Raw genomic sequence first — 14,149 nt, forward strand, 5'->3', positions numbered from 1 at the left:
AAAATAGCTTCTCGCTCCACCTGGCGAATCCCATACGTTTCGCACCGAGGGAAGCTCCTCCTATCGCCAGATTCGGTTGGCAGCCCAGCCGCACAGAGAGTTGGCCTGTTCAACGCCACTTTCGGCCCGCTGGAACCAGCCCAGTTCAGGATGCTGATCCTGGCTCATGCGAGGTCGCTCTCGCATCAACGGCGCCGCCGTGTTGGGTTTGGGAGAGCTCACTGCTCCTGGCTGGTGGCGAGGAAACTACACCGAAGGAACGGGATTCGACGGGAAGAGCCTGGGATGGCCCGATCTGCAGGCGGAGAGATCGCCGGGCGGCGACGGGGGGAGTTGGGCGTGCCGGCGGATCGGCGGCGCTGCACCGCGGTAGGGTTAGGACAGGGAAAACTATCAAGGGAGATGGGCGCACGTAGCGATTCGGGCGAGATCTAGGTGAGCTAATTTTTTTTTATTAATTTGCACAAATATTACGCTCAAAAAATAATTTTCAAAAATAATACACCATCGGCCCGCTGCTGGCCGACTGGGCCTAGTCTGCCCACAGCTGGCCGAGTGGGCGTAGTCGGCCAGTCGTAGGCCGACAGCTAGCCCGCCTGCCACGTGTCGGCCGCTCATTGGGCCTGCCACGTCGCGAGGGGGAGAGAGGGAGCTGTCGGCGCGGGCTGGTCACGGGGCGCCCCTGTCAGCCTGCTGCGGACCGATCGGCCTGCTGCTGGCCGACAGGGTGCGGCCCCACGTCGCGCGGCTGGCACGGCTCCCTCCGGCTGCTTTCCTCCTTTCTTTCTCCTCTCTTCCACGCAAGCTTCTCTGTTCTTCTTTTGTTCTTTCTTTCTCCTTTGTGTACACAAAAATGCCCCCAATTTCTACACCTAAATGAGCCAGCTTTTTTGAGGATTTGGCACCGTGAATGGATTAAACTTAGTTAGGGCAGCCAAAAGAGGCCACGATCTACTGATGGGGTAGCTCGTGGTGGTCGTGGTGAGAATTTTGGTGGAGTTATTTTCCATCTCATTGGTGGAGGTTGTTGCGGCGGTGGAGGTGGAGGTGGTGGTGGTGAAGTTGGGGCAGTGTGGTGGAGGTGGTGGAGGTGAAGCTCCGGCAGTTTGGTGGCCGCCTTTCATCGTTCTTCGTTCACACGCATGCTTCAAGGGTATATTTCAACAAACATTTTATTTTTCTTAGGTGCTCCGGTAGTATTTGTTAATATGTTTCGATGTGAAATAAATTAGGTCTGCACATATTTCAATCATGAGATACGAAACATGGATGATAAAAGGATTTCCATCTGATGGAAATGAAAGCTAGGACTTGTATATGATACAGTCCAAAGTAATTTGTCGATCCAGATGATGCTAGTAGGTATGCAAACTTCAGAGTTCCAGCAATGGACAGAAGAGAGCAAAATGGAGTTGGAATCTTCGTGTTTTGATGAAATGGTCAAAGGGGTTTTGACTTCATCAATGGGTAACGAAGATGCTTGTAATTCAAGAAAGTAAGTGGGAGCGTAATAATATTTCTAAAAACCTTATGTGCTTGGCACATTGGTAATTGGAAATAAAGTTCTTGACACAAATTAGGACTTCATTTGAAAATAGTTTTTCGATGAAGTGCTTAGGCTAAATAGCCTCAATATTAGCCATGATGATCTATGGAGATAGATTTACCTAATGGGGCTAAGCAATGAATACATATTGACAAGTTGCTAAAACCTTTTAGCATTTAAAACGCCAAGGAGTGATTCTTGCCAAAGTCACATGGAAAGAGTTTTTGCAAGACTCGGTGTCCCAAAACACTGATGAGTAAAATACATGATGCAGATTCCACACACTTTTGTGTTTGGATTAATCATGTATTCCATGGTATGTAAAACAACCAGATATGTCCAATACTCCCAAGGTGTTGCGAGTATGGATACCAAAGTGATCAAATTACTGATCATGGGACAACAGTGAAAGATGTCACAGAGTACTAGAGTAAGTACTGATGACATGGTTTTCTCGCAAGCAGAGATCATGAAGAGTTCGTTGTAAAATGTTACATCGATAGAGTCTTCATCTTTTCTCCATGCGATTTTCGATTTAAATTAAGGGTTTTGTGTAACACACAATGTGGTGGCACAGTTAGTTGGAATTTGTTCAAACTAGTTACTATGGCGAATTCTATAACAAGGGCTAAGTATGTTGACGCTTTAGAAGCGACAAAGAAGATGTTGAATCATATAGTTCATTCATGAACTTAGTATAGTTTCAAGATGACTTTTGACAATGGGACACTACTACAGGTAGTTGCTCCATAACTCAGTCTGAGGAATCCAGGTTCGACCGGTGATTCACATACATACAAAGCCAAGTCCACACAAAATATGAATTTTGTGAAAACGTGAAAATGCGAGGACATGCAAAGATACACACGGAACTGAAGTCGTCAGATCCGTTGGACATCAGGCTATACCACAAGCGAAGCATATTTACACCGGTGTGCCACAGGTGTGAAGTGCATTAGCATAAGCTAGATTATTGACTCTAGTGCAAGTGGGAGTCTGTATGAGATATGCCCTAGTGGCAATAATAAATGATATTATTTATCTCCGAGTTCATAATTATGTTTATGTTCCATGCTATAACTGCAATGATTCTCGAGTCTGCAATATCCACGAGGCTCGGAGGAAGACTCAAATGCACGTGTGGAATAATAAACGGTAAGAAGTATTCCTAGTCTGGCCTCTAAGACTAGCTCAAGTGTTGCATGATGATTCTATTTTCCTGGTCATGGGCATGTCTATGCCAGCAACTTTGAGGGCACAATGTTAAGAGAACATTTGTGTTGAATCGACCCGGATTGATGTTATGCTATGAGATTCATTCGTCACAAGTTTATTGGTACATAACACAGAGATGGTTAACGTTTGCATGATTCCTTAGACCATGAGAGTATCGAGTTTCTTCATGCTTGCTTCATGAACTTTGGGGTTTGTTAAACGTCATCCGTAAATGGGTTGCTATTACGGCGGCTTACGGGTTCATGGAAAAGTGTGTCAAGTAACTTGATAGCTCAAGATTGGGATTTGCTCCTCCGACGATGGGGAGATATCTCTGGGCCCTCTCGGTGTTACGGTATCCATCATCGTCTGGCCAGACACTTTGTGATTTGATCACGGGGATGCCGGAACACGATAACGAGAAAAGAGAACAATACCGGTAACGAGGTAACTAGCATAGTGGACAAGTTGTTGATCCACGGGAATGCCAACATGTCTCACCTCGGGTATTTGTAACATATCGCGAAGCAACAAGAATAGCACACGGCAACTGGAGGTTCACTCGAATATTTATTCGTGTGGGTATATGGGTCAATATGGGTGTCCACGGCTCCGATGTTGATCATTGATCGGAAGGGGTTCCGGGTCATGTCTATACTTCACCGAACCTATAGGGTCACACGCTTAAGGGTCATCTATCTTCTGAATACTAGACAGGGAGTCTGAGAGAAAATCACCGAAAAAGTTTCGGACAGCGGAATCGTACCGCAGAGAGAGGTCATCGGATAAGTTTCGATGATACCGAAAAGTTGTTTCGGGATACACCATTAAGTCAAATTGGTTTCCGCACATGCCTGATAATTCTTGGAGGATGCCAGAATCATTCTGGAAGCTTTTTGGAATTTTCTGAGATAAAAACCGGAAATGTTCCGGAGCTGCCGGAGCCACTTCAGATGCGTTTCGCAGATGAAAATCACTAAAACCGGAATTGTTTCGGAACGCGTTGAAAATCATTTTAGTGGGTACTGGAAATGTTCTTAGCCCACATAAATATTTTCAGTTCGATCAGACGCTGAAAAATGTCGTCGTGAATAGTGAAAATCAGCTTTATGGTTACTTTATGGAAAGCCACCTTTTGGGGCTTTGCTCCAAAAGATCTTGGGGATGACATGGATGGATAGGAGCCATTTTTTGGGCCCCTCATGGGGGTGTGGCCGGCCACATGGGGTATCCCCCCTTGGGGTCCCTCTTGTTCCTTGGTTTCACTCCTAGGTCCTTGTGGAAGGACTTCATTCATGTGCATTTTGGGTTTTTTGTGAAACTACCCTACCCCCTTGGGATTTCCTATAAATAGAGGTGGAGGGGCAGCCCTCCACACTCATCCCTTGCTCTCATACACATGCCATGCATTATCTGGCTTCTTCTCTCCCTCCCACGAAAAGAGTTTCGTAGAGCCGTAAGGCTGTCTGGGTTCCGGCAGGAACTAGTTCTGGACGGCGAAGCCCTGCCGGATAGATGACACCGTATGTGTGCAACTCTGTAGAGAGATCGTAGTTTCGGTCTTAGTTCGTGAGTGCCTCCCGAAGGGCTGTCCGTGTGACCGTCCGAGTTTCGAAGGTCCTCCCGAAGGGCTGTCCGAGTGACCGTTCGAGTTTCGAAGGTCCTCCCGAAGGGCTGTCCGCGACACCGTCCGGGGGGCTGTTCGACCGCCTCCCGGAGGGCTGTCTGAGGAGCAGATGAGGGTATACATCCTCGCGGTTGGGAGGTTGTAAATCCTAGCTGCGGGGATCTGCACCGCCGATCGTCATCGACTCTACTTCCCGCTGCGCTACGAGTCGGTAACGAAAAAGATCAAACCATGTATGCAGTCTCCATAGTGGTCATGGGCTGGTGCGTAGGTCAGAAATTTTTTGTTTTCTGTCGCGTTCCCCTTCAAGATTGTCATCATCGTCATCCTCCATCGATGCAGAACTCTTGCCCTTCGACGATGAAGAACTCTTGCCCTTCGACGATGAGGAACTCTTGCCCTTCGACGATGCAGAACTATTGCCCTTCGACGATGCAGAACTCTTGCCCTTCGACGATGAAGAACTCTTGCCCTTTGACGATGCAGAACCCGGAAGCGGCGGCATGAAGATATCATCTTCATCTTCGCTGTCGGCACTCCATAAATAAGTATGTTTTGCTCCGATGTAGGTACCTTCCACGCTTTAGGTATCTTCCATGCAACCTCAGAAGTTCTTTCCGTATCTCCTCAAAGGTCCTGGAAGGCCACCCGCACCGACTTAATGCGTGAGCCAACTCATTCAGCAGGGTGTCACTACTGATGAGTTCTTCCCACGGAACTAATATGTTGTCAACCCTGAAATCAGCGGCTAAACGCAACAGACATTCACACATACGACTGTGAAAACTACGATCAAAAGGATATCCGGACATCTTGGCGGGACTACGAGACTACGCTAGAATGCTTACCAATGTTAGTGCTGAGGGGGTTTTATAGGTTGAGAACACAAAGGAAGGCGGGAACTCGGTAGCGGGAACATATGGCGGGAAATACTAGCGGGAACATATGGCGGGAAATACTAGCGGGAACTAGAGAGCGGGAAAAATATGGCGGGAATTACAGAGCGGGAACGAGCAAAGCGGGAAAATTTGGCGGGAACGAGCAAAGCGGGGAAATATGGCGGGAATGAGCAAAGCGGGAAAATATGACGGGAATGAGCAAAGCGGGAAAATTTGGCGGGAAGTGGCGGCCCGTGACATAAGCGGGGATCGTACGGGGGCAAAAATGGTGGCATGCACCAGTCGGCCCACAGCCGGCCAATTAGCACCTATCGGCCTACAGATGGCTGATTGGAGCCAGTCGGCCCACAGCTGGCCGACAGGAGCTGAACTGGTGGCCGAGCAGGCCAATCGGCCAGCAGCAAGCCGATAGGGCTTCAGTCGGCCTGCTGTGGGCCGACTAGGCCCAGTCGGCCAGCAGCCGGCCGACGGTGTATTACTTTTGAAAATTATATGTCGGGCGTAATATTTGTGCAAATTAATAAAAAAATGTATTATTTTAAAAAAATTAGCTAGGTGAGGAGGGTACCGATTCGGTGGGGACGGCTGAACCGTTTTCTTGGCGGTGGCACTCGGCCGTAAATATGGGCAATTCCTCATTCTTGTTTTCCTGAAGCTGGGCTTTTGTGCTTCGCGTTTTTACACTGAAGTCTGTCTTAGCTCCTCGAATCTAGCTTCTAGTAGCTCAGGCCTTTGGCTCAGCTTGAAACGAGGAATTTGTGAAGTGAGGAGCTGAAAAGATTCAGAACAAACCCTTAATGAGCTAATAAAAAGATAACATCCCTCCGAGAGGTGTTTAGAATTAGTTCAGCTAAATGAGCTTGCTTCCACTCGCTGCCTCGTTGGTGTGTCAGGGTCTCATCTCATGGACGGATCGAAATCGCCAGAGCGCGATACAGATATACTTCCTCCGTTCCTAAATATTTGTCTTTTTAGAGATTTTAAATGGACTAACACATACGGATGTATATAGACATATTTTAGAGTGTAGATTTATTCATTTTGTTCCGTATGTAGTCACTTGTTAAAATCTTTAGAAAGACAAATATTTAGGAACGGAGGGAGTACTTAACAAAGCCACGCATTACTTTATTGATGTTCTCGCTGCGAAGCGACACCCAACTTTGCCAGGCACGCAAAGGCTAATTAATTCCTCTGGCATGCTTTGGAGGCTCCGGAGACCAGCAAAAGAAGGCGAATTTTGTATGAGGGATGTCGCCGCCTGCCCCGTCGAACACCTGTCATGCATCTCGTCTCGCGGCATCTTTCTTTGACAAAAGGAAACCAAAAACACAGTGCTCGCCAATTCGTTTACAGCTCCGCGTTTGAATCATCCCCAGATCTGGAGCCTTTCGCGTGTGCGTAGGGTGTGTGCTGGCAATGTCTTGTCCCAACCCTCCTCTTATCTTTTAGGAGTATTAGATTATTAAATTAAATAAACAAGCACCGATCCAGTTCGAAGCAAAGCATGCATGCATGCAGTGCAAGTCATTACTGAAAGCCTGAAACCAGGACTGTTTGTGCTGCGCTGCATCAGCAGACAGCAGCTGTGGGTGCAGGCTGCCAAATGATTATGATTTCTGAACAAACAAACGCAAACAAACGGAGGGATCAATGGACGAATGAATGAGGCGTGAACTGAGGCTGATTAGTGTCAGGCAACGATTTTATTACGGAGGTCCGTAGACTAGACGTAGTATACTACTTACCGAACGGCTGTCAGTTAAAACGATGCTCTGTAGTCTGTACGGAACCCGCCGTGTAAAACAAACAAAAGACGAACCTGCTGCTGCTGTGCCATGGTTTACTTATTTCTGAACTCTCCACTTGTCAATGATTGCCTCGGGTTCCGCTTGAGGCGATCTTGATCAGCTGCAGCGGCGTATAGACAAGACGGCGAATTGGGAGGCGACCAGTGGCGCGCGGGCTGATTAGTCTAGTGGTTTTGTTATCTCTGCGCCATGTGGGATTATCCTCCGTGACAGGCCTGGAGCAACCCCGGCCCGAGAAAACATATTCAGGCGCAGGCGCGGCGCCCGGTCAAGATCTAATCTAACCACCGCCAGCGATCGATCGTCGTTCGATGGCATCTCCGAGTCGGAGCCTCATCATCGGCGGACGCCTCCCGTCAGACCGTATCATATTATATCATATCATATCATTAGCGATCGACTGCCATGGAGGAATTTGTTTTAAAATCTTGGTTACTACTTGCAGAAATAAATGTTTTCCGACAACAGCGGGTGCTGGATCCAATCCTGCCTCGTCCACTCAGACTCAGCTCATCATCTTACGCGCGCGCAGTACAACTCATCACACGGTGTCAGACTAGAACGATGGCTTTGTTGTGCTAACCTTTTTCTAACGGAGCAGCTTTACTTGATTAGTAAGTAGTTGGTGAAAGGTGCAGCACTTACGCACGCACCGGCGATCCACTGGCGGTGGATCGACGTGGAGAAAAGAAAGCTGCCTGCTCGATCGATCGCCTTTTACCGGTGTCTTTCCACTGTTAGGAAGACAGACATCTCGGTAACATAACATGGGCTCCAATCATTGAGGTAACATATCAGGGGTGGGTGATTAGAAAGAAAGTGGGCACTGCTGATACTGTGTAATTATTGGTTAGTAGTAACAACCTCAGCGCATGACGGCATGAGAGAGAGTGGTGGTAGGTGCGTGGGGTTAAATAGGGGAGTATCTGTCGCAGTACATGCCCTGTCTGACGGCTAGGGTGGCAGAGGCAGAGGTAGAGGCAAGTGACAATGGACAAGGATATTATTGGGACTTGTTTCACTGGAGGAGGCAATGGACAGTCGACAGTTTATTTTCTCTCTCTCTTGCATTACAGAAACGTCACGTCACCGTCACGGGCACGCACCACTAGCACCGGCACTAGCGCCACCGTCACCGTGGGATCGCACGAGTGGCCGCCTTTTACTACAGGGGCAGCGCGATGTGTGGGTGCAGTCGCCGGGCGGCCACGGCCATGGCCACGGGAGGGGGAAGGAAACGGCACGCTTTGTCCGGTCTCTCCACCCCCGGGGCCGGCGACGTGACGTGACGACGCGCGCGCGTGCGGTGCGGTGCGTTGCTCTCCGGTCTACACTACCAGTAGGTACAGACGTACAGTCTACCGACGGAGGCAACAGGCAGGCATCGCCCGCCGCGAGATTTTCGTAGCTCCCCGCGGCAGATTTTCTCCCGGAAAGAAAGGTACCCCTCGCCCTACGCCGGTGTGCGCCCGCCCGACGCGTCCAATCGGTCGACCCCGCCTTGGCCTTGGCCTTGACCCGCCCGCCCCTCGTCGTCCTCCTCGGGTTCGTTCGTGTGAAATCTAGACAAGCAAAGACGTACGCACGCACGCATGCATGCATCGAGATGCTCTTGGAAACCTGGTCGAGGCTCGACTTGAGAGGTCCGTCTTGGCGACTGTCGACCCAGCACCAGCAGTGCCCAGGTCAGTCATCAGGCTTGCAATCCTGCGCGAGTTTCGGGCCATCTGCTCGCCGCTAACCGACACCTCCTCGTCAGGTTTGTACGTATATTACTGTTAGTGTACGATGGAGTAGTCGTTTGGTCAGGTGTCACTGCCCGTGGCGCTTGGCCGCATGCACCCGTGCGCGCGTGTCACTGCAGCAGCAGTCGCTCTGGACTCTGGAGGAGCAAACAGCATTTTAGCGCGCAAGCGAGAAGATCAGACGATCACAGTGGATCACGCACCTGCAACAAACCTACAGCAACACTACAGAGCAGGGTGCATGGCATGGCATGGCATGCATTCCTTCCTTCAAGCCGTGGTTTGTGGACTCGAGAGTTGCTGCTCACAGAGCTGCAGGGTTTGTCCCTGTGCCTGTGCCTGCGCGTCGACGGCAAACCGCATGTGCTCACAGAGGCGCGCACTGTGGCCTGGCCGATACTACGTGCTTGAATGAAGACTGATGAAAAAGCTCGTGGCGATGCTGCGTGCCTGCCTGCCTGCCGCCGGAGCACTAGTGCACAGCGAGTGTTGGATAGCACCATGAACATGAAGAATATTCCACGAGGTGAGGCCCACGGGATCTCTGCCGCGGCATGCGAGAATGTGAGACCGGTGTTCACCTGATTCATTCATTCATTCTCCAGTGATCACCGCACTGCATGCTCGACTTGTGCACGCAGTATAACATGCTGGTGCTCGTTCATCATTAAGAGCAACTCCAATCGGGCGACCCATTTCGTCCCCCGCCGTCCGTTTGGATCGGCGCGGACACAAAAGGCGGCCCAACGCGCCGACCCAAACGGACGCGCGTCCGCTTTTTGTTCGCGGGCATTCCATTCCCGGCCCATTTTTGAGCAGGATTTGCGTCGGGGCGGACACGCGACGGACGCGCGCACGCTCGCCTTCTCCTTTCCCCGGGCCCGCTGGTCGGTGGCTCATTGGCCTCCCCCCTCGCCCCCCAGAACAGCAACCCTCGCCCGCCTCCTTCGTCGTTAACGCCGTCGCCCATTTTTGCCGGCGACTCTGCCAGCCGCCGCCGCCCACTCCCCCGTCGCCTTTCTTAATTTTGTATTCCGCTATTCCGACGAATATTTTTTTAGTCCCGGAATTGCGTTATCGGAGCCGAGCCAGGAATAGCCGTTAGTGGACACCACGCGGGGAGCAAACTGCTTCCCACCGCCGCTCCCCCACCGCACAGCCTCCCGCGACCAAGAAGCCGCCTCGACGCCCCGGCCAGATCCTCACCGGCACGCTCGTCGGACGCTGGCAGGGTAGCTAGCTGGTCCGTGCGCGCCGCGACTCCCCTCGCCGGCCGTCTCCTTCTTCGACGCCCGCAAGCTGTTCGACAGTTTGCCAAGGTACGAAAATGGACTCCGTCGATGAGTTCTTTTTCCACAATTTCCTTTGCGACTCCGACGATTCGTCATCCGACGACGAGGAGGAGATATTGGCTGCCGTGTTGGTCCATCACCACCTCAACAGCTAGCGGGTGTTGTTCCGTGGCTCCATTCCGGGCCACCTTCCGGCGTTGAATCGCAACCGAGAGAGCGGACATTTCCTTCTTTGGAAGGACTACTTTTGATACAACAAACCCGTTGTTCAAACATAAAAAATTCCGCCGCCGTTTCCGTACGAGTAGGCATCTTTTCAACTGTATTATAGAGGGGGTGGTCGGCTATGATGACTATTTCAAGTGCAAAGAGGATGCCGTCGGCAAAATCGGTTTCTCCTCTTATCAGAAATGCACTGCTGCCATCCGAATGCTTGCATACAGAGTGCCCGGTGATCTCATGTTGGCAACCAATAGATGTATCTTCTTTTATTCGTTTGCAAAACTATGTGAAACATTTTTATTTGTATCCGGCTTGTAAAACTATACTATTTTATTCGGTAAACTATGTTATTTGATAATATGTTTGAATGTAAATCAATGTAATATTTGGCGGCCAGCCGGCCACTATGGGTCGGCGCGTTGGACGCGCTGCCAACCCAAATATAAAAGAGGGCAGGCGGCCGACCCAAACGGACAAAAAGCGGAGAAAACCGCTGTCCGTTTGGGTCGCCCATTGGAGTTGCTCTAACAGCCGCATAGTCCAACAAACAGAAGATACTTGTGTTGTCACTATTCACTACTAACAGTCGCGCGCCCATCAGGAGTGAAAAATTGTTTGCCGTGATATAGATCAGCTGTTGTTCACAACGATCTTTTGGTACAGCAAATCTAACCGGTCTCTGTAACACTTTAAGGATGATGGAAATAGTTCAAAAACGGCGGCCCTTTTAGCCGACGAACTCGCGGAAATGCAGGCAAAAGTACATCCATGTTTGTATCAAAGCTCGCTGTCGTCACCCTCCGCGGTGGCGCCAGCAGATGTCTTCCCATTGACGGCGATGAGCTCCGTGTCGAAAACCAGAGTTGCACCACCTATCATCAGAGTTCAAAACTGCTAGTCAGCATTGCTGGTCAATGAAAGAGTGCACGGCGGCATGCCGTGTTTGGATCATAAGATAGATGCAGGCAACAAACTCGCTGGAATGGCAATATTAAAGTTGACGATCTACACTGTACACAGGATATGATTTCATCACAAGGACCATACCAAGCAAACATACAAATAACAAGCCATACCTGGAATCTTTGGTGGGGAGCCTCGCTCGCCGTAACCCATGTTTGCGGGTATTCTTAGCTTCCGCTTTTCGCCGACACACATACCTAGTAAACCTTGGTCCCAACCTACACACAGACGGAAACAATAATGTGTGTTGGCGCCATTGCGAAGGTTTCTGATAAGAACAATGCAGGCCGTTTATCCACGTTTCTTTTTTGTAACATATATTGTTGTTTGTTCAAGCCAGTACGATGTGGACCACAGATAAACCAATAATCGCATGCTGCTCCAGGAAAAGAGAATAACCTTTTATCACCTGCCCATTCCCAAGAGTGAATTCGAAGGGATCACCTCTGTCATAGCTAGAGTCAAATACTGATCCATCAGTGAGTGTCCCCTGCACGCAGCATAGTCAAGCTTTCAGCTGAATGACAAAACTGTGGAGACAAATCGCTACAGGAAAAGCATCAAAGAGTTTCTTTCAGGCAAACATGACAAACAAACCAGGTAAACAACGCAATAAAGGCCATAAATTACTAGGGTCACTCTGCCATGATGTTTCTCACTTTCTCTGCAAGGCATCTCAACTGGTTCATGTTAAGAGACATCGCGTTAAATAGCTATCACAACTGATTCATTATAAAGTTGCTGCACACATGAGAGTATGTATCGTACATTTGGACTATGTTGTTCATAAAGTCATTGGAAGGAACAGTAGGAAGGTTACAGTAAGGGAAACTCAGTGGCCCTTGCTTCTGAGACTTGGAATTGCAGGCTTGTTATAACTAGCTACAGTCATTATTTCTTTTGACTAGAGTACTATCAAGTATCATAAGTGAATAGGATTGCTGACTTCAGATAAAAGTGTCGGTCAAATACTTACACGATAATGCACTTTAATCTTGTCACCTTTGTGAGCCTGTAGGGTACATGATTCAGGCTTGTACTGAAAAGAGGATGAGCCAAAGAAAACAGTGTCATGTGAAGTCACAGTGATACTATCATTGGAATGTAATAAGAATGAAAACATAACCTGTATACGATTGCCTTAGAACTTTATAAATCGAATGTTGCACGATTGTAGATTAAGACTTAATGAGTGACTGAAAGCTGGGCACGTAGATACAGAAAATCTCACTTTCTAAAAAAAAGATACAGAAAATCTCTACCCTCCACAGTAAGGGTGTTCATCAGCCTTTTTTCTAAACCATTCAAACCATCTAAGTACATCTAAATCTTCTATGTATCTGATAATGCTATTCAAAATTATTACTCCTCTGTTGCAAATGCAGCGCGTATCCTGACTGTCCAAACCCATGAGTTGGCCAACAACTAATCCAACAGTACATGCGTTATGTTATAAGTATAAGCTTCATACCATTAAATTTGCATGCAAAAGCACTTTCCTGTAACTAGTTTCATAGCTATGAATGAAATACAAATACAGGAATTTGCTGTCAAAGTTGAACATCAGACAGGGAAAAATACAGCCTATGACAACTAATAGAGTACTACCGCGCATGCTTCAATGGTATGGACAAAATGTGATGAACACCCCTATACCACACTCTGGTTTGTGGTTGAATACTGGATATTCCATTTCTAAAATAATGTATGAACCTTAGCAGTAAGTACATAATTTTCTGTTTGTCATAGCAGAAGAATCATGAAAACAAAGGTTGTCCACTTCTCCGCTCAGCTTTTAATTTACATCCTGTGTAATATGACAAGTCCCCACAGAAGGGATCTTGGACAGTATTGAAAGTTTGGAACAACATTCCTTAGAAGATCGAATGTTACTTCTGAGAGATATCCATCGTGGCTTCTTGTTAATACATCAATATAAAAGCACACACTGGTTGGTTAAACAACATTCCTTAAGATTACACGAGTAAATTGCTAATTAGCTTCGCCGCATTTTTATTTTTACTAATTAGCTCTAGTGAACAAACTGCAGCCTGAATCTCACGCCCTGTGTGTGAAGGAACAACAGCCTATTTCGCACTTGCGGATCTGCAAACCTCCCAAACCTAGCAATCTAGCATCATCCAACCCAGCCTTTTCCTGAACTCTGCACTGAAGGATCTCAGATCCGCCGGAACACAGAAAGCACACAAAGCAAAGTAATACAAGAGAGCAGCAGAGATTGCGGTTTGGTTACAATCCTGCAGAATACGGACCTTGACGCCGATCTGGAGCTGTGTAACATCCGCGGACTTCTTGGCCGAAGCTGGAGAACCAGATCGAAAAACCGAGTGAGCAAAACCAAATCGAGAGAAAAACAGAACATATCTTTACACGACGCAACAGGTCGATGGAGCAGGTGGAGGTTAGGTTGCGGCCCGCGTTTTACCGGTCAGAAGGACGGCCGCGATGGCAACGACGGCGAGGCAGAGGAGCCACGGCTTCTTCGTCCCCATCGCTCTTCCCTGCAATCCCTACCTGGTCAGCGGCCGAGGTACAGTTTCTTTGGATCGTATACGGTTTGGACGGGACTACAAGTCGGGTACCGTTACGCGTTACTATACTATACACACGCGTGTACAAATGGAAACTTTTTTTTTGAGGCAGTATACAATTTTTTTTGAGCAACTTTTCTTTTTTTGAGACATTTTTTTGAGCAATTGAGGCTGTATACAATTGGAAGCCATCATACATTCGTGACATAACGGTCCAGCCCATTTTGGATTTCGGCTCAATATGGATGGGCCTTGGATGCTAGGGTTATATCTCACT

General features: G+C 48.5%; 1 protein-coding gene across 1 annotated transcript; it reads right to left on the reverse strand.

Annotated features, from left to right (window-relative positions):
• Positions 1-10,915: 10,915 nt before the first annotated feature.
• Positions 10,916-13,936, reverse strand: LOC123080261 (peptidyl-prolyl cis-trans isomerase FKBP15-1). The gene is made up of 6 exons (XM_044503172.1): positions 13,767-13,936; positions 13,594-13,643; positions 12,297-12,359; positions 11,720-11,810; positions 11,434-11,538; positions 10,916-11,229 (listed from the first exon to the last, which is right to left on the reverse strand). Exons 1-6 carry the CDS (start codon positions 13,831-13,833, stop codon positions 11,135-11,137), a joined length of 471 nt encoding a protein of 156 aa, XP_044359107.1. The 5' UTR covers positions 13,834-13,936; the 3' UTR covers positions 10,916-11,134.
• Between the last annotated feature and the right edge of the window lie 213 nt (positions 13,937-14,149).

Source organism: Triticum aestivum, chromosome 3D (genome assembly GCF_018294505.1).
Source record: "Triticum aestivum cultivar Chinese Spring chromosome 3D, IWGSC CS RefSeq v2.1, whole genome shotgun sequence".
NCBI classification, from domain to species: domain Eukaryota; kingdom Viridiplantae; phylum Streptophyta; class Magnoliopsida; order Poales; family Poaceae; genus Triticum; species Triticum aestivum.